Genomic DNA, 20,082 nt, shown 5'->3' with positions numbered 1-20,082 from the left:
AAAAGCATTATAGGGGTCCTCCAGGACTGAGTGTGAGAACAGGGTTCCCACTCGTCCTGGAAAACCTTGAAAACCTCGACATTTATCAGCTAGTTTTCCAGTCATTGAAAACACCTGGAAATGAGAAAATTTACAAAATGTTCTGGAAATATTTGTGAGGTCCCCCCCCCCCCGTTCACCACTGGCTTTAGGCTACCATTGCCCATGTTTCATGTCTGTAAGTCTAAGTCATTGAAATTGTCCTTGAAAAGTCTGGGAAAATGATTTCCTAAATTGAGTGGTAACCCTGGAGAACCACTGCCTCTCTGCAGTCCAGTTAAATGATTCCTTTTCGCCAGGAGATGGCGATGTTAATCTGTTAAAAACACAATGTGTGGCCAAGAAAGATTTTTTTGCAAATGAAACTTCACTGGATTTTTTTCCACTTATTTTGTTTCTTAATTGTGGTTATGGTATTTTCTTCTGAAAAATAAATATGTCTGCACTATCCGCAGCAACTTGTGCTGGTTTTATACCCTTTTTTTTTTGGTAACACAGGCCTGGCACAATAGATCGTTTTAACCTTAATCTGCACACAGTTTTTACACTGCATTTTCGATTACCATTCTGTCGATCTATAGAATGCACATCTCTCACACACACACACACAGACACACAGACGCTCGCATACTGTCATGCATGTGCAGAATGAATCAGACACTTTACGCGAACCCAGCAGTCCCTCCATCCATACAGTCGTGCGCAACAGCATCTCTGTGTCCATCTCTGACTTCATAGAAACCTGAAATTAGTCATCATATGAGGAGGCGCTGGAGTTCCTGCCTTAACGGTCCCGGTTGGAGGCCCAAGGCGAACTGGGCACGGAGGACGTCGTCTTCGGGCCCGGTGTCAGTTGCATCATCAGCTTGCCACCTATGGTACAGCTCACGGAGATGGAGAATGAAAGCCCCCCGCTCCCTCCCCAGAAGTTTGTTTACACTTGAAAAACTGCATTCGTAACTGTGCAACTGACCGCTTGCCTTCAAAAAGTGCTGCCAAGACCTTCGAGATTTTGTCCTGGGTGTCACGACTGTCTATGGGCAGCAACATAATTTCCCTTCTTGCGGCACCTTCTGAAGTGCTTAGAGCGAAATCAACCTGCGGTTGTACATGTAGCCCCTGCGCACGAAGTAAAGCCTCTATTTGAGCCCGCCAATCATTAAACTTAGACCCGGTATCCTCACCGTAAAGGCAGAGCGCAATTAAGTCCCGCCCACACCGGAGGGGAAAACAATTCATCGCTCCTCCATTGACTTTGTATTGCGTGAAGGTGCCGCACTCCTTGTCACTTTCGCCTGCTAGCAAACAACAGAAAAATGCGTAAAAGCTGTGTGTGTGTGGTGGGATGCACTGCCAACTGGGTAAAGAACCCAGAACTAAGTTTTTATGAGCTGCCGAACCGAAAAACCTGTCCTAACATTGGAGTCTAGTGGCGTGTCAGCTAGCAAGCCAGCTACAGGCTACAGTACGTTACTGTCATTCGAAATAAGTTGGAGTTGGCTAGCGACGTTGTTTCAACAAGCTTGTAGGTGGCTAAGAAGGGGAAGCTAAAATGATAGCTACTTAGCGTAAAATTGCAGGTAATAAGTAGCTAGTAGTTCTAGCTGCCATGTTTAAACTATGGTTAATTTCTGCATCAGTTTCACCAGAAGCCCCCCCCCCCCCCGAGCCAAAGGCAAATACCGTTTGTCAGAGACCGTTATAACGTTGTCGCTAAACTGAAATAGCAAGCTAGAGCTAGACTAACGCAGGTAGACATAGGGTGCTAAAATAATCATTTGACATGCTTAAATCTAATGTTTTTAGCTAGCTACAGGCATTTTGTTAGCGTTTCAGCCCTTGGTTGCATATTGTGGCGACGATTGTTTTCCCCTCCGGTGGGCGTGGTTTTCAGATTATGACGCGTTGCGCTCTTTATCTATAGAATTTCGGGGCCCACGGCCCTCCCATGAACCACGGCATCATAAACGCGTTTACCGCAGTAGGCACATTAAGGCCTGTATTCACCGCATTAGAGTCAGGGTTTTCCTGAGGCTGGTCAGCCTCCATATTGGTTGTGTGTGTGGTGGGGATCCTGCCAACTACACCACAAAAGATGTCGCTGAAGAGGAGGGAGCAGACCATAAATTTGGGGATTGTGGGAAGAACAGGACCCAGCCTGGACCAGAAGAGCTGGGTGTTCTCCTCACACTGTTGAATACTTCTTCAAAATATACACTTCACAGAGTCTGATGCAACTGGATTCATTGCAGGTAATTCAAAGATAACATGCAAGAACCCGGGCTGATCTGCGCATATCAATACAAACACTCTCAAAGCATTCCACAAGACAGCATTCCCCCCTCCTCAGTACAGGTTCAGCGTATCCCCAAGACACAGCCAGCCAAGCCAGGAGGTAAGTTCTCAAATTCCTGCAGAAATTGTGAAGTGTGGTTGCCGCCAATGCAAAGTCGACTTTGTGCTGAACGGTTTCTGTAGTATTTGAGTCAGAGTATGGTGTACATGCTATAACATCACGACAACGAGTTGATTTGTGACACACATATTCAGAGCTAAATTAACCCTTCATCAATACTTGAGATCAGTGTTTTACTCACGGTATGTTGTGACGAGTGACGGCGAATCATAAAGCTAGCTGGCCAGTTCAGAGGGTCTTGGAATACCGAATAAAAATTAACACTGTCAGCGGTGATTAACAAATCTACCAAGTATTTTAATAAATGATCTGCAGGAGTGTAAATATGACAACGCACTTTTCCACCTGGTGCATGAAGACAAAAATAATGTAGCCTACACTGAATTTCTAATTATTATTAGGCTATTATTTTTTTCTTGTAAATCATCAAAACCAATGGAGAAAAGCCAATATACGCAAGGAGCCCCCAGGACCGATTCTGAGAACCAGTCTTAAATGCCTAGCTTGTCGGACTCTTAAATGCTAAAAACAGGTTCCTTTCTAAATGCCAAGATGGTTAATTTCGTTAAATTGTGTGTGTTATTTCATCGTGTGTTGTATGTTATTCAGCAAATGAACCTTGAGACTCTTAATTCGCTTCGTGAAACTGAAAAAATGTTTATCCCAAAATCGGGATTATAGTAGCTTTGTCACATGCGTCAAGCATGGCCCAGGTAGACATTTACGGAATGTACACGACTGACAAGCCGTCAAACACGTCTGACAGATTTAATGTTTGCCGGTTAAGGTTAGCTAGCTAGTCAAATGGCCTGGTAGCCGAAGTTGCGGACTGTTTTAGCATAGGCTACTGGACTACCAAATATAGCAAGCTGATTACGCTTTCTGCCAACTAATTATTTGGTTAAGTAGGCTAAAGGAAATAGTAAAAATGACTCGGCTACCGAAAAACTTAAGAGGAGGATTATTTTATGGTCGTCTAATGCAGCTGTAAATAGCACACGCCCTAATGAAATCACTACGAAATGGGATGCCTGCTTTATTTGACTTCACACAGGTGGACCATGGCCGGAGCCGCAATGTCAAGGCCAAGAGGCGCCACCGCCCACCCCAGTGACCATAGACTGTAGCCCCTACTGTAGCTTAGTCCTCTGCAGTAATCCGGAAGTGACGCAAGCTGTACCTCATTGGTCCAGAACAAATATTGGCAGTGTGCCCAAATGACGCAATAAATCATGAAATCGACCCATGGACAGTCATAAGACGAATAAAATACACATATTATGACTATTTGTTCTTGTGAGAAAAAACAATTACATGAAGAATATGTAATGATCATAATAATAATAAATAATCCGTAATCAACCATTGGGAATTCCCGTGTTGTCTTGTCATTCACGTCAAAACATTTATAGGATCAGATTTAGTAAAATCAGCTAATCATGAAAAAGACAGTAACAGTTTAATCTTGAAGGGATATGAACACCACAACGCCATGAACACCGGAAGCTTTGAAGTACAAGTGCAATAAAGGCTTGCTTACAACTTCATTTATAAAATAGGTGCATTTTCATCGGCAAGACCACTAAATAATCTGATTTTTTTAAAGCTCTGTGGATTATCTGATTTTTATTAACAAGCCCTTTTTGAAAGCACGGCGAACGAAGACATCGGAGAAGTCAAATAGGCTGACCAATGGTTGGTTAAAAACTACCTTCCAACACTCGAGCTAACAAACCGCTGCTCGGTGCATTCACTTCTACGTCATTCAATAGGCTACGTCTTTCTGTGGTGTATTTTCAAATTTACCCCACCCCCTCCGCAAAATAAAACAGCGAAACGAAGTTTGCATTTTCCCCAGGTTCCAGTTATTTATTTATTTATTTATTTTTACAAAACGAAAAGGCTTGTATTTTTTTAGCTGCTTATAAAATATCTGGGAGGCAACTAGGGACACACCCCCAGTAATATAAGGATGAAATATAAATCAGAGCATGTATATCTAGCATTTTAGAGCATATTTCTGTGTATAAACAGGCCATCGTGACGCGCGACAAGCCGAAAAAATAGAACAGAAGCGAAAAACTACACTTCAGTTCGTTTGTGTCGCGCGAGCTTCGCAGCCGGTACGCGACGTGTTCGCATCTGGTGGAGACGACGTCGCCCGCTGCCGTTGTAATAACAGTACTTCAACTACGCTTCAGTTACGTGCGTAATACGCGCGTAGTGCGCTCGCGGTCGATACGGTGGGTGCCAGGCTTTATACCTACAGGGTTCGTACGGTCATGAAAAACCTGGAAAAGACATTGAAATTTAAAATGCAATTTCCAGGCCCTGGAAAAGTTATGGAGAATAATATTTTTTGAAAAGTTTTGGAAAAGTAATGGAAATATAGCTAAAGTTGCATAAAATATAATTACTAATTAATCCAATCATTAAAATAGTATGTATAGTAATAAAACGTAAATTGGCGCGTAACCTTAGCGGTATTTTGGTGGTGTGAGAAGTTCATTCGGTCTGGCTCAGTCTGTTTACAGGCACGCTTCTGCTAATGTAGCAGTTAGTAAACGTAGGCCCTACTGTGCCGACAATATGCCAGGGAAGTGCAGCTTCAATAATAAGGGGCTCGAAATTAACTTTTTAACTTGGTAGCACTGGTGCTCCCAACTTCAAAAAGTTAAGAGCACCCACCAAAATGTAAGGAGCACCAACAATATATGCAATAGTTTTTTTTTTGATAAAAAACTACAATATAACAGTACGGTTTACAAGTAACAGTTGAACTGTCACGACAAGGCCCTTCTTGTCACATTAATACCGCTAATTAAATCAACCGCCAGTAAACTGCATCGGAGAAATTAGCTGTTTCAACCGGCTCGCTACACAAAACATTACGTTAACGTTTCAAAAAAAAATGTTCCCTTCAAGTTTTCAGTTTTCGATAACGCTAATAAATTGAACATAAACTTTTGTCTTCAGGTAACATTAGTTAACGCGTTAGCTCTCTGTGTCGCGTGACAGTGGAGTGATTGAAAACTAATATTAACCAATTTAAAATCAGCATTAAAGGTAAGAATGTCAAGCTCACGATTGGTTATAAGAGTCACCATCAGCTCACAAGGTACATACTGACTGTACTAACTAGCGAATGTACAGAGAAAGAGACGTTCGACTGGAAAAAGGAAAAAAAAAAAAAAAAGCACACCAGAACAATTATTTGCACTGGCACAAATGCTCGGTGGTGTCTAGGGTGTTGCTAGGTAGTTGCTATGGAGTTTGAGGTGGTTGCTAGGGTGTTGCTAGGTGGTTCTATGGAGTTCTAGGCGGTTGCTATGGAATTCTAGGCGGTTGCTAGGGTGTTCTAGGTGGTTGCTATGGAGTTCTAGGCAGTTGCTAGGATGTTGCTAGGTGGTTGATATGGTGTTCCAGGTGGTTGCTAGGGTGGTGCTAGGTGGTTGCTATGGAGTTCCAGGTGGTTGCTATGGAGCTCCAGGTGGTTGCTAAGGCATTGCTAGGTGGTTTCTAGGGTATTCTAAGTGGTTGCTAGGATGTTGCTAGGTGGTTGCTGTGGAGTTATAGGCGGTTGCTAGGGTATTCTAGGTAGTTGCTAGGTGGTTGCTATGGAGTTATAGGCGGGTGCTAGGGTGTTGCTAGGCAGTTGTTATGGTGTTCCAGGTGGTTGCTGGGGTGTTGCTAGGTGGTTGCTAGGGTATTCTAGGTGGTTGCTAGGGTGTTGCTAGGCGGATGCTATGGAGTTCTAGGTGGTTGCTATGGTGTTGCTAGGTGGTTGCTATGGAGTTATAGGCGGTTGCTAGGGTGTTGCCAGGGTATTCTAGGTGGTTGCTAGGATGTTGCTAGGTGGTTGCTATGGAGTTATAGGCGGTTGCTAGGGTGTTGCTAGGTGGTTGCTCAGGTTTTCTAGGTGGTTGCTAGGATATTGCTAGGTGGTTGCTATGGAGTTCTAGGTGGTTGCTAGGGTGTTGCTAGGTGGTTGCTATGGGGTTATAGCCGGTTGCTAGGGTGTTGCTAGGCATTTGCTATGGTGTTCCAGGTGGTTGCTAGGGTGTTGCTAGGTGGTTGCTATGGAGTTCTAGGTTGTTGCTATGGTGTTGCTAGGTGGTTGCTAAGGTGTTCTAGGCAGTTGCTAGGGTGCTCTAGGTGGTTGCTAGTGTGTTGTTAGGTGGTTGCTATGGAGTTCTAGGCGGTTGTTAGGGTGTTGCTAGATGGTTGCTATGGAGTTCAGGGCGGTAGCTAAGGCATTCTAGGTGGTTGCTTGGGTGTTGCTAGGTGGTTGCTATGGTGTTCCAGGTGGTTGCTATGGAGTTATAGCTGGTTGCTAGGGTGTTGCTAGGCATTTGCTATGGTGTTCCAGGTGGTTGCTAGGGTGTTGCTAGGTGGTTGCTATGGAGCTATAGCTGGTTGCTAGGGTGTTGGTAGGTGGTTGCTATGGAGTTATAGCTGGTTGCTAGGGTGTTGCTAGGCATTTGCTATGGTGTTCCAGGTGGTTGCTAGGGTGTTGCTAGGTGGTTGCTATGGAGTTCTAGGTGGTTGGTAGGGTGTTGCTAGGTGGTTGCTATGGAGTTATAGGCAGTTTCTAAGGTCTTGCTAGGTGGTTGCTATGGAGTCATAGGCAGTTGCTAGGGTGTAACTAGGTGGTTGCTATGGAGTTCTAGGCACTTGCTAGGGTGCTCTTGGTAGTTGCTAGGGTGCTGCTGGGTGGTTGCTAGGGAGTTATAGGCAGTTGCTAGGTGGTTGCTATGTTGGTCTAGGCAGTTGCTAGGGTGTTACTAGTGGTTACTAGGGTGTTGCTAGGTTGGTCTACGTCGTTATTAGGGTGTTGCTAGGAGGTTGCTATGGAGTTCTAGGCGGTTGCTATGGTGTTCTAGGTGGTTGCTAGGATGTTGCTAGGGGGTTGCTATTGAGTTCTAGGCGGTTGCTAGGTCTTTACTGAGTCTTTACTGAGTCCAATGACGCGACCCATAATGCTCTATGACAAACGGTTCAAAAGTTATGAAATATCAAACATCGGCTAATCAGGAATGGGGGCGAGACCACCTGTTGCTAGGTGGTTGCTAAGGGTTGGTAGACGGTTGCTAGGGGGTTGCTATGGAGTTCTAGACGGTTGCTAGGTCTTTACTGAGTCCAATGAAGTGACCCCTAATTCTCTATGACAATCGGTTCAAAAGTTATGATATATCAAACATCAGCCAATCAGGACGGGGGGCGAGGTTATTCTACACCAATGGACAAAGGACTGGGTGGAATAATAATAAATAAATAATAATAATAATATGTGCGATAATAATAGTGTGTTTGCCTAAGGCAGCCACACTAATTATTGTATGGATGTGAGTCATATAGGCTATTAGGGGCCATTTGTGGGAAGAGGAATCAGCTTTGAAGGTATTGTAGAAAGGGGGACCAGGTGTTTAGAAATGATTTAATGTTGTTTTCAAAGTAAGTTTTTTTAAAATTTGAATGGTCTGTTAGTAGATTGAGCCAGTGGGTTATGGATACCTTGTTTCTGTCTTTCTAGTTCAGTAATATGGTCTTTTTGGCAGTGGTTAGTGTTATTAATATGAATGGTTTGAAATGTTTGGGTGTATGTAATGTAGAGACATCGCCAGGTAATGTAATGATGGGGCATAAGGGAATTCTGAGGCTGAGGATCTCAGGTAGCCTGCTCATGACCTCCGACCAGAAGTTTTGGACATGTAGGCAGAGCCAGAGGGCATGGAAGTAGTCATATGTTGAGGTTGGACAATATGAACATGTATTACTTTGGCTGAAGCCCATGCGGTAAAGTGTGTGGCTGGTGTAAACACCTCACAGCTAGACCAATGAGGGTTTGTAGCTGGAGGGGAAGGCACCGCGTGTTTTCCCTTGGCTGGTGTGATTCAAAACCGAGATGTTAGTTATTTTTCCTCTGTTCGTAAGAACAGGGCACAATTATAATTAAGAATGCACTGGTTCCGTTGCCACGGGTTAGATATGAAGGCGTTGACTCATATCCCGCTTAAAACTGGCCTGAAACGGACCAGTAGCATTCTGGTTACTCTCCGTTCGCAAACGGGGCTATGCTGTCATCAGAGATATATCTGATCTGTCGCCGGACTGTCAATATTACAATGGGAGCATCAGAATATTAACAAATGCACGGAACAACACATCAAATATATCCATGACCACAGCAAGAAAGCGTAACAGTTACTAGTTTTACCCTCGTGATAATCTGACTCCATATTAAATGATAATTTAAAATTTGGGTTTAACTATACGTGGAACTTGGGAGTGGTTACACTCGACTCTATCTTGTGCCATCATTCCTCAATATATGCTCCCGGGTTTAGCACTATTGTTAAATCTCAGTTCGGTGAAGAATCCAGAGGGTAGGAGGCTGACCACCATAATACATGCCTTCCTTACATGGATAGTGCATCGATAGTTATGAGCCCAGGACGGTGCGTATCTATCGGGCTCCTTAAGGCGAATTTGGGGAGAACCGGCGTACAACGCCCATGGGTCCTCTTATGCCAAAAAACACCAGAACCAATACCACCAATCCCTTAGCGGGCAGATCGTGGTCGCCTATCTAACTTGAAAACCCCACTAAAGACGTTTGCTGTACTAGACCCCTGATCAGTAGGTCCTAGTCATAATTGTCCCCCTGAGTATTTAAGCGGAATTTCGGCTGAAAAGAAGATAAAATGGATTAGAGTCATGAAGACCACGCAAGTTAAAAATAAGAATTTATTGAACAGGCAGGTAGGTCATTAGTTTCAAATTCAAAATCAATTATAAGGTTTAAAAACAGAAACACAGAGTAAAAAGTTCTTACCCAGCCTGTTTAGCTACACACAGAGCACAGAGCATGTGCAACGTGGGGAAGTCATTTGCGATCTTCCTTGTGCATCTACACACACAACACAGATTATGTGTAACGTGGGGAAGTCGTTTACGATCTTCCTTGTCTGTCTACACACAGAGCACAGCGTCTGTGTAGTGTGGGAAGTCGATTACGATCTTCCTCGATTGCTTTGTCTCCCTTCCTTTTAAGCCAAATCCCGCGTTTGGTCTAGGCGGCATTACCATAAATTAACCTGGCCGAATCATAAAACTCGAATTCCGGCCCCCACCATTTGGAGGCGGTTGTTAAAACAATTGGTGGGGAAATGGGGAAAAGGAGATGATTACCAGAGAGGACATTCCATTGTGTTAGTTTTTCCCTGAGTTTCTAAAACTATGTTTTTTCAAACTCTATTTGGTATGAAACATATTTCATTCAATTGCTTGATTTATGTTGAATACGTACATACCAAACATGTCAAGTGGATGTAATATTATGGTGCAGTTGTCATGAAAATACCCTTTTGTTTAACCATTGTACATGCAATCCATGTTATTATTACATAAGGCATAATACAATAATACAATGAAAACATGTGCATGGTTTGTACGGTTTTCCAGGGTTTGTAAATAGGTTAAATAGATGGTTTAAAGTCCAGATCCAGAAAAGAAATAAAAAGTGTAATGGCAACATTCCAGAGGCCTGGTGATTGTCTTATTGACCCCCAACACACACCCCCACAACCATAGGCAAAGAGACCAGTTCCCCTTATCTTAGGTGGGTCCAGAGGGCAACATTCCAGAGGCCCAATGGCCTGCTCATCCCGGGGAAATCTGAGTAACTGATGTGTGTAACTGATTGTTTTATCATACGGCTCTGGGTTCTTTGAAGTCCAGTGATGAGTCGGCAGGGTCATTCAAATGCCAGCCTTTTCTGGGTCCCAGTTTGACTTCCCTCTTACACTGGTAATGTGGGTTCGATGAAGGTCTTTATACTGTATTAGTTGGGTTTTGGAGTTGCATGTCATAGAAAATGTGTTATTGCATATGCTTTGCCAATTGATATCTATTGGTAGGTTATTTATGTATGTGGTCCATTTATCTGTAGGGATTGATATTGTTCTGTCTTCAGATGCTAGGAGTTTTTATATTTGGGATAACATTTTTTGAGGTTCAAGTGATTGTAGCTTTAGATGGGGGGGTGTTCATGTTTTTCTTTATGACTTCTTTTAACTGGATATACTGGAAGTAGCAGTGGTCAGGTATGTTATATATTTTTTGGATGTGGTCAAAGGTCATGAGCAAGCCACCATTGAGTAACTGTCCCAGGCTGGTTACTCCTCTCCCAATCCAGGTTGGGAAAAGAAAGGGTTTGTTATTGATTAAAAACATGGGGTTATGCCATAATGGAGTATGGATAGATGGTGAGAGGCTGTGATGGAGAATTTCATTTGACTTCCACCAAGTGGTTAGGGTGGTGTTGATAGCGTTGTTGTTTTTGTAACAGGTATGAGTTTTTATGGATTTATCTATAAATGGGAGATTTTGATGCCCAATTCTTGAACTAAACTATATTTGATTTCTAGCCAAGGTGGATGGTGTTATTTGTCCAGTGGCAGATGTACAGTTATTGGTGTGAGAGGAAATAGTGGAAGAAATCTGGGGCCCTGAGTCCTCGGTGTTGTTTAAGCTTTTGGAGGGTAGATAGTTTAATTCATGGTTTTTGGTTTTTCCAGTAGAGTCCAGTGACTGCACTGTTAAGAGAGGAGAACCAGCCTGAGGGTGGGGTGACAGGGGTCATGGCAAGGAGGCAATTTCTTTTTGGGAGGATGTTCATTTTAATGGTGAAAATTCAGCCAATTAAAGATACCGGTAATTTATTCCATCTTTCCAGATTGTCTTTTATTTCTAACTAACTGTCAATGATCACGGTACTCAGACATGAAAGTCTCATTAATATAAGTATTCCTTTTACAGTTTACTGCACGTTTCTGTGTTTACATAGCTCCACACAAATGGCTGGCACTTATTCATTGACATGGGCTGGCGTGCAGTGCAGGGAGAGGTCTTTAGTCAAGGACGTTGCTTCGAAGTGCTTTAAAATATGCATCAATGTTTCCTTGTCAACATTTCCCCCCTGTCTCTGCAGATAGTTTTAAGACGTGTACCTTAAAAGAAAATAAAATAAAAGAACCTGCGAGACCATGAATTCTTTCACACCAGAGGACTTTGACTTCACTGTCCTGGAGGAGGGGTCTTGTGCCTGTGACGTCCTTGAGCAGAGGATCAACGAGTCATCCATGTCGGTGAGTGACTGCCAGCACAGAAATCTCAAAATGTACTGGGAGGCTGCAGCTTTTAAAGAGGTTTCATTTCATTTAGCAACCCGTTCAAGTCTTTGAAGCAGTATATGTACACTCTTTAGCCACTTCATCTCTTGAAGTAAACACTTGAAACCAGCAGACACTTGCAGATCTCTCCGGGCCAGAAACTGAGAGCCACAGTTAGGCGTTTTGCCTCGCTGTTGGTCTTTAGATGAGTGCCGTTGAGTTTTGTGCCACTCGCTTGCATTTTGTGCTCGGTGTCCTTGACGTCCCCTCTCACCGTTCCCCAGGATGACAAAGACGCCTTCTACGTGGCGGACTTGGGGGACATCCTGAAGAAGCACCTGAGGTGGGTGCGTGCCCTGCCCCGCGTCACGCCCTTCTACGCCATCAAGTGCAATGACAGCCGCACCGTTGTCATGACGCTTGCCACTCTGGGGACAGGGTTCGACTGCGCCAGCAAGGTACTGCCCTACACCAGAAGCACCAGGAGCATCTGCAGGAGCATCAGTGTTTGCATGCTTGTGTTTCTGTCTATTACCTTAGCTTAATTGGTTAAATAGTAGGTATGGGACAAAATACTGCAGTATTAAATTTCTCAGTGCAGAACAATGGCAATATGAAGCATGTCCCTGTATCTTGTATCACACAATGAAATTAAACTCCCTGTCATGGTAGGGTAGGGGGGACCCAAACGCAGAGGGGAAAAAAACACAAACTCAAAGAGGGAAAATTAACAAAGACTTTACTTATGACAGGCAAACAAGCAGGGAACAGACAAGGCCACGATGGGCAAAAACACAAACTCAAAAAAATCTAATAAAACAGAAAACAACAGGAACTCAAAAACACAGGCAGGGCAGAACACAGGCAGGCAGAGTACAAGGGAAAACAAACACAAACAGGTCAAAAACACAGGCATGTACATACGGTCTGAAAACAAACGCAAGTCGGAAACAAACACAGATCGGGAACAAACACAAGGAACCAGCACCCGAGTCAAGGGAACAAAGAACTTAAATAGACAGGGGGGTAACAAGACACAGGTGAACTCAAAAAACAATCAAACCAGAAAAGGAGGGGATAACAAGACACAGGTGGGAACAATGATAGAATAACGAGACAACAATAATACAATTAACAGGGGGGAGCAGGACACAAAACAGAAGTGCCGCCATCTGGCGGCCCAACAAGGGAAACACAGACAGGAAAACACAGAACCATGACACTCCCCCATAACTGCATACCGCATTAGAGGCTTGTTGGAATGCCTGACGCACTCGTTTATGAATTAACGTCAATTTGTAATCCAGACTGATAGCCTGGTGTAGTGCCAACTTTTATACGAGTGCATGCAACTGATCATCTGTGTTCACCAGGAAACAGGAAAAATGGGAACCAAACAGTTTGGATGAATTCAATTTAGAAATTGACAGCTGCCATGCTAGTTTGCACTTTTGCAAAGTTTCCATTGATGTCAGTTACGTGGGGATGTTTGCTGTTCCACATGACGGATTAGAAATGAATGAAAAAACAGTGTTGACTTATTAGGCTATGCATATTAACCACTGATTGTTGCTGCTGGTCATTAATTTTGGACATTGTTTTCATAATGAACGACACATGGCACCGAATTTAATTTTTTTTTCAAGGAAACTTGAGTTCAGGGTTTCTAACTTTTCTTCAACATTATTTTTTACTTTAATGTGGAGGGATGTCATTTTGACCCCTATATTTGGCTGCCTGTCTTCTCATGCCTGCTGATTAGTGGTGTGTCAGTTCACTGCTGTTAAATACAGTCAGGTCCATAAATATTTGGACACTGACAAAGTTATTGTTATTTTAGCTGTGTACCACAGCATATTGGAGTTGAAATTAAATAGGCTAATGCATATGAGCTCAAAATGCAGACCTTCAGCTTCAATTTGAAGGTATTTACATCCAAATTGGGTCGATGGTGTAGGAATTACAGCACTTTTGAAATGTGATTCCCCCCCTTTTTAAGGGACCAAAGGTAATTAGACAATTGGCTGCTCAGCTGTTCCATGGCCAGGTGTGTGTTATTCCCTCATTATTTCATTTAGCCTACAAGTAAGCAGATAAAAGTTCTAGAATTGATTTCAAGTGTGGCATTTGCATTTGGAATCTGTTGCTGTTAACTCTCAATATGAAGTCCAAAGAGCTGTCTCTTTCAGTGAAGCAAGCCATCATTAAGCTGAAAAAAAAAACCCATCAGAGAGATAGCAAAAACATTAGGTATGGCCAAATCAACTATTTGGTACATTCTTAAAAAGAAAGAACGCACTGGTGAGCTCAGGAACACCAAAAGGCCCGGAAGATCATGGAAAACAACTGTGGTGGATGACAGAAGAATACTTTCCCTGGTGAAGAAAAACCCCTTCAGAACAGTTGGCCAGATCACGAACACCCTCCAGGAGGTAGGTGTATCTGTGTCAAAGTCAACAATCAAGAGAAGACTTCACCAGAGTCAATGCAGAGGGTTTACCCAAAGATGTAAACCATTGGTAAGCCTCAAAAACAGGAAGACCAGATTAGTTTGCCAAAGATCATCTAAAAAAGTCTGTACAGTTCTGGAACAACATCCTATGGCCAGATGAGATAAAGCTCAACTTGTACCAGAATGATGGGAAGAGAAGGGTATGGAGAAGGGAAGGAACTGCTCATTATCCAAAGCATACCACCTCATCTGTGAAGCATGGTGGAGGTACTGTTATGGTGTGCGCATGTATGGCTGCCACTGCAACTGGTTCCATTGCAGTAGAGGCCTGGCAGAGCATCACCAGGGAAGGAACCCAACGTCTGGTGATGTCTGTGGGTTCAAGACTTCAGGCAGTCATTGACTGCAAAGGATTTGCAACCAAGTGTTAAAAATGACAATTTAATTTATGATTATGTTTGTGGCTATGTATAAAAATGGTTGTAATTCCTACATTGTTCATACAATATTTTTGACAAAACCCCTAAATTAAAGCTGAAAGTCTACACTTAAATCACATCTTGATTGTTTCATTTCAAATCCATTGTGGTGGTGTACAGAGCCAAAATGATGAAAATTGTGTCACTGTCTAAATGCTTATGGACCTGACTGTATTTACTGGTACGAACTACTCAGGATGTCCCATAACCCTGTTTTTTTCCGGCATCCCATCCGCCTTTTTAAGAATGAGATGCAGCTGGTGCAGTCTCTCGGGGTGGACCCCAGCAGGATCATCTACGCCAACCCCTGCAAGCAGGTGTCCCACATTAAGTACGCCTCTGCCCACGGGGTCCAGACGATGACCTTCGACAGTGAGGCAGAACTCCCGAAGATCGCCCGTTACCATGAAAACGCCAAGTGAGTGACTGCCATGTTCTTTTGCTCCTTTCTCGTCATACTCAACCACTCACTCAAAGTTTTTTTTTAAATATATTCAGGGCTCATCAATAAGGAGTGCCCACTGGCCCAGGGTCACTATGTGGTTGGTTTGGGCCAGTTGAATGATCTGTTACATTACAGGCATTTGGCAGATGCTCTTATTCAGAGTGACATACAGCAAGTACATCTGTTTCTTGCCCAACTGGGAAAGTACCCCAAATAAGTCTCATTTGGGTCGGAGAGAGAGGTAGAGAGAGATGGTTTTTACCATGCATGCATATTTAACTAGACAGGAAAAAACTCCTTCAGCTAACCTAAGATTGTGATGCCCCGGAAATAAGCCTGTACTGTGCATGTTGAGGGCAAAATATTGGAGCTCCCAATAAAGTGAATGGGAAATATCAGACTTTTGAAGGCAAAAGAAAACTTCCCTGAGGGTATTTTGAAACTCGATTAATGAATTTTACATTTCATTTCAAAAACAGATTGTAAAAACATGTAATAAAATATGTACATTTTAATCAATATTTTCCCAAGAATTCTGGACCAAAACAACCCGTTTCACAAACTGCTACACACAATAAAATTGACAGTATGGTCACAAAAAATTGTCCAATTAGGTTTTCTTTGTTTCTTTGTTTTGTTTTCTTTTTGAGGAAACTTGTGTTTAGGGTTTCAAACGTTCTTCAACATAATTTTATTATTTTAATGCTTAGGGATATCATTTTGACTCCCTTAGTAGGATACAAATCATAACATGGGCTTTTTGTCTTCTCATGCCTACTTATTAATAGTGTGCCAGTTTATTCGTAGATTAGACTGCTGTCAAACATTTACTGATCCAAACCACTCAGGATGTCCCATGATCCTGTCTTTCTAGTGCCCCACCCCCCTTTTTCAGAATGAGATATTCCCAAGACCAAAACAACCAGTTTCAAAACAACCAATTTCACAAGTTGCTACACATAATGAAATTCATGGTTCAATGAGGTTTTCTTTGGTTGTTCAATCACTATCTCCTGCTGCCAGGCATTCAACAGGTGTTCTCTGACAATATGACCTTCTGTCCTAGGAGTTATACAGCGAGAAGGTCCTGGGTTTGAATCCAACCTGGGCTTTTCTGTGTAGAGACCATACTGCTCATCCAGGAATCTTGCCATTTACGTTTATGCCTGACAAATGTGCAGATCTGGGTCCTGAAACGAGCAGCTGTCCCAGTGAGCCCTAACTAAGGCTTACTCAGTCTGCTTAGAGAGAAAAAATGTATACATTTCCTGGAAATAACACTAGGATCCATCTGGACACTGAAACTAACACCTATCCTGGAGCAGCTGCTCATCTGGCTATTCAGTATGTCCAGTGAATAACTTGTTAACAGTGTTACCCCAAAACTACATACGAGACCAATACGGTGATTTTCACACCTCTTAAGTGTCACACTGGACCTAACTTACCACATTCCGCACAATCCTACTTTTGAATATTTAAGGCCTGACCTCACCAGTATTTGGGCACCACTGGTACCAGCAACAGGAAGTCCTTCAATAGGAAAGGGCATGGTAATTATACACAGTTTACAGAGAACGGTGTGAAACACAAAAAGACATCCAGTGGGCAGCAGTTCACTTTGTTAATAGATTTGGCTGGAAAATCTACAGGAATTGTGTGCTGCTGTGTCAGCATTGACTAAAATCCCTAAGGAATATTTCCAGCTCCTTATTGAAACCATGTCATGAAAATTTCAGGTTGTTCTGGTGACTAAATGGGATCCTACCCACTATTAGATAGTTATACGTGTATACAGCAACGCGTTGGTTCAGGCAGGCCAAGAGAGTCAAGCCCAGACCCGGTCGAAACTGGCTGATGGCTCGGCTGATTAGTGATGTCACAATCCTATCACAGTCCACTCACTTAAAATGGCGGTCTATTTAAACCACCCGGGGCTCCTCTCTCATGTTTTTATCAGACTGTCCTTTATGGGTGCTACGGGTGGTGCAGTGGATTGCACTGTTGCCTCCTGGCAGGAATGTCCCAGGTTCAAATCCGACCAAAGCCTTTCCATGTGGAGTTTGCATGTTCTCCCTGTGTCCGCGTGGGTTTCCTTTGGATGTTCCGGGTTCCTCCCATGCTGTCAACCTATCCTGTGTAATTAAAGGTCCTCGTTGCTGCTGGATCTGACACCAGTGGTCCTGACTGAATAAATATTTGGGTGGGTGGATGGATAGATAAATGGATGGCTATTTGAATGGATGAATAGACATTTGGATGGAAGTATATCTTTGTGGATGGATGGATAGATAGATTGATGATGGATGGTTAGATGATAATAGAAATTTGTTTGGATGAATAGATATTTGGATGGGTGGACACTTTAAATGAGGATACAATGTACTGCAGGAATTTCAGTTTCCATGTTTGTGTATCTGCTTTGGAATATCCCACCTCTGAGCCGTCTCTCCCTCCCCTTCCTCCTCCTCTTCCTCAGGCTGGTGCTCCGCATCACCACGGACGACTCGAAGGCAGTGTGCCGGCTGAGCGTGAAGTTTGGGGCGACGCTGAAGAGCAGCCGGCTGCTCCTGGAGCGCGCGCGGGAGCTGGGCCTCGACATTATCGGGGTCAGCTTCCACGTGGGCAGCCGCTGCACCGACCCCGAGACCTACAGCCAGGCCATCTCAGACGCCCGCTGCGTCTTCGACATGGGGGTGAGCGCCCGGCACTGTGTGAAACACTCCACTTAGCCGGCAGTTGGAGTTTGAGCTGCCATCAAGTGTTGTAAAAACTACCCATTTGGACTATAATCCTGTTACGCCCCTCCGCGTCAGGTGGGGGCGCTGGCTGTTTGGAGGCCTGTTTTCTTGTTTCAGATAATTGGAAGCACCTGTGGTGGTGCCCATAAAAGGAAGCCTGTAGTCGGCTTCTCGGGAGGGGGCTTGATTTTCTCCTCGCCGTTGGACCACGGCCGTGTCTGGATTTCACCTTATGATGCATAGTTATTTTGTCCTTACGTATGGTGTTCTAATAATAAAAAGTATTGGTTATTATTGGGAAAACTTGGTGTCGGCATCGCTTATGTTTGCGGGTGTGGAGCGCAACCGTAACAAATCCCCTTAGCCTAGATCTCCAATTCCAGCCGTAGAGGGCTGTAGTTGTCTCTCTTTTTTGATATTTCAATCAGCAGCAACATTTTGCTCCTGGAAAAAAGGGGTGTGTGGGACTTAGCCAATAAATTACTTAAATGAATCATTAAAGTGCAGAAATGCATCAAAAACCAGTAGATGTGGCGACCTATCAGGGACTTTCAGATTCCTGTCATAGCTGATCATGTGATGCGACAGTCAGGCTTTGCTTTTATGGCTTAATGCGCTGTGGCCTTGTGTTTGGTCAGAGGGGTCTATCGTGTAAAGGATATGATCTCATGACTGACCTCTGGCTGTTTTGCAGGCAGAGCTGGGCTACAATATGACCCTTCTGGACATTGGCGGGGGATTCCCTGGGTCCGACGACTCCAAGCTGACGTTTGAGGAGGTAATAATTTCTCCACATTCTCTTAGAAATAACACAAAGGGAGTATCTGCAGTCTTGTGATGTGTTGGCTTGCACTCACTGGAAAGGACCTAGAGTAGAAATGAAAGTGTAAATTAAAGTAGAAATGAATGTATGAATTAGTGATGCACAAATCTGTCCCTGATTTCGAGACAGGGACTGGTTTTGGCCTGGAATACCAAGTGAGTGGAATCTCTGGCCAATCAGTGACTAATTAGTCAGTCAGTTAACTGTCAGGTCGAAGAGCACTGCTGGTCTTCAGGGCCAGGCTTAGAGTATCCCTTATGTAAATGGAGGTTGTATGAGAATTCTAGCTTTGTTGGATGGGCTTGAGAGGCAGGAGGGTTTTCATCTTGGCTGATCTATCCCTTGTTCCCAGTTCACAGCTGTAATAAACCCAGCGCTGGATAAGTACTTTCCGGCCGACTCTGGGGTCAGAGTGATTGCCGAGCCGGGCCGCTACTATGTGGCATCAGCCTACACGCTGGCGGTCAACATCATCGCCAAGAAGGTGGTGATGAAGGAGCAATCAGCCTGTAACGGTAAAATGTAGGAAAATGCCACAGGAGCCACATGCTCAGTCAGCAAGTTATTTATCCTTCATTGACTAAGGCCTCTGCTGTATATTCAATAGTGTTGTCGCTGTCCTCAGAAATATTCAGTCAGACGTGTGGTATCTTCCAAGGCTTCCAAATGCCGAGTTTTCTGTTTAGGCTTACCAATTGCAAAAAAAACAAAAACATTTTTGTTGTAAAATAAACCTTTGTAGGACTAAAGTCTCAAGTTGAGACTCATGCACAACATTTTCAGCATGCACACTGAAAAACTGATGGCTTGTTTATGCTGGAGAAAATGCTCGTTCTTTTATGCAAGCCAAACAACCGATACACCCTTAGACATGTAATTTCGTTATCTAAAATGCTTCTCAGTCTAGCAGTGTGACGGAGTGGGTATTTAGGAAGACCAGACGTGACAGAACAGGGTTTCAAAAAAGCTATTCCCCACTAAGAGAATAACCACCAAGTCTCGAAGAGAGACACAGGGATATGGGAGAAAAATAGAAAAAAAAGAAAAGGGCTTCACTTCACGGGAGACTATCCCAAATAAACAAGGCAATCCGCTAAACCGGAAAATGCTGAACTGAGGAGGAGTAAACGAAAGCCTATAGAAAACAAACAGACAAAACAAATGCACCCGAAGGTGAACTAAGCGACAGTTCCACTCACAGGAGCTGGAACAAAAGCTGCATGTTGAGTCATTGCCGGTCCCATTGACTATTAAAAAAAAAACTACTAAAATTTCACTGTAACTAATGGAAAAAATGCAAATAAAACCACTTGACATAAGGGGTTAAGCATATTTAAGGTATCTTCTGGTGAGTCTTGCTTTTCTCTGATTCATTACTTTATTTGGCGTTTACACACCCAGGTTTTCTTAGCACAGTAATTTAGGAAAATGACCTCATTTCTTTTAACACAACTGCAACCCCCCTCACTCCCACAGGCAAAGCTGATGGGGCCAACAATGGGACCCTGATGTAC

The 20,082-nt window shown here is 43.5% G+C and overlaps 1 protein-coding gene across 1 annotated transcript in view; it reads left to right on the top strand.

Moving 5' to 3' along the window:
- Window positions 1-1,715: 1,715 nt before the first annotated feature.
- LOC135247739 (ornithine decarboxylase 1-like) overlaps window positions 1,716-20,082 on the top strand; it is a 19,700-nt gene continuing 1,333 nt past the window's right edge. Inside the window, exons 1-8 of the mRNA XM_064321564.1 lie at window positions 1,716-2,434; window positions 11,448-11,604; window positions 11,913-12,086; window positions 14,805-14,977; window positions 17,484-17,700; window positions 18,440-18,523; window positions 18,921-19,083; window positions 20,045-20,078. Of these exons, the coding sequence (XP_064177634.1) occupies window positions 11,503-11,604; window positions 11,913-12,086; window positions 14,805-14,977; window positions 17,484-17,700; window positions 18,440-18,523; window positions 18,921-19,083; window positions 20,045-20,078 (947 nt within the window). The 5' untranslated portion in view covers window positions 1,716-2,434; window positions 11,448-11,502. The remainder of the gene's footprint in view (window positions 2,435-11,447; window positions 11,605-11,912; window positions 12,087-14,804; window positions 14,978-17,483; window positions 17,701-18,439; window positions 18,524-18,920; window positions 19,084-20,044; window positions 20,079-20,082) is intronic.

This window comes from Anguilla rostrata, chromosome 1 (genome assembly GCF_018555375.3).
Source record: "Anguilla rostrata isolate EN2019 chromosome 1, ASM1855537v3, whole genome shotgun sequence".
NCBI lineage: Eukaryota > Metazoa > Chordata > Actinopteri > Anguilliformes > Anguillidae > Anguilla > Anguilla rostrata.
This window is presented reverse-complemented; position numbering and strand designations above follow the sequence as displayed.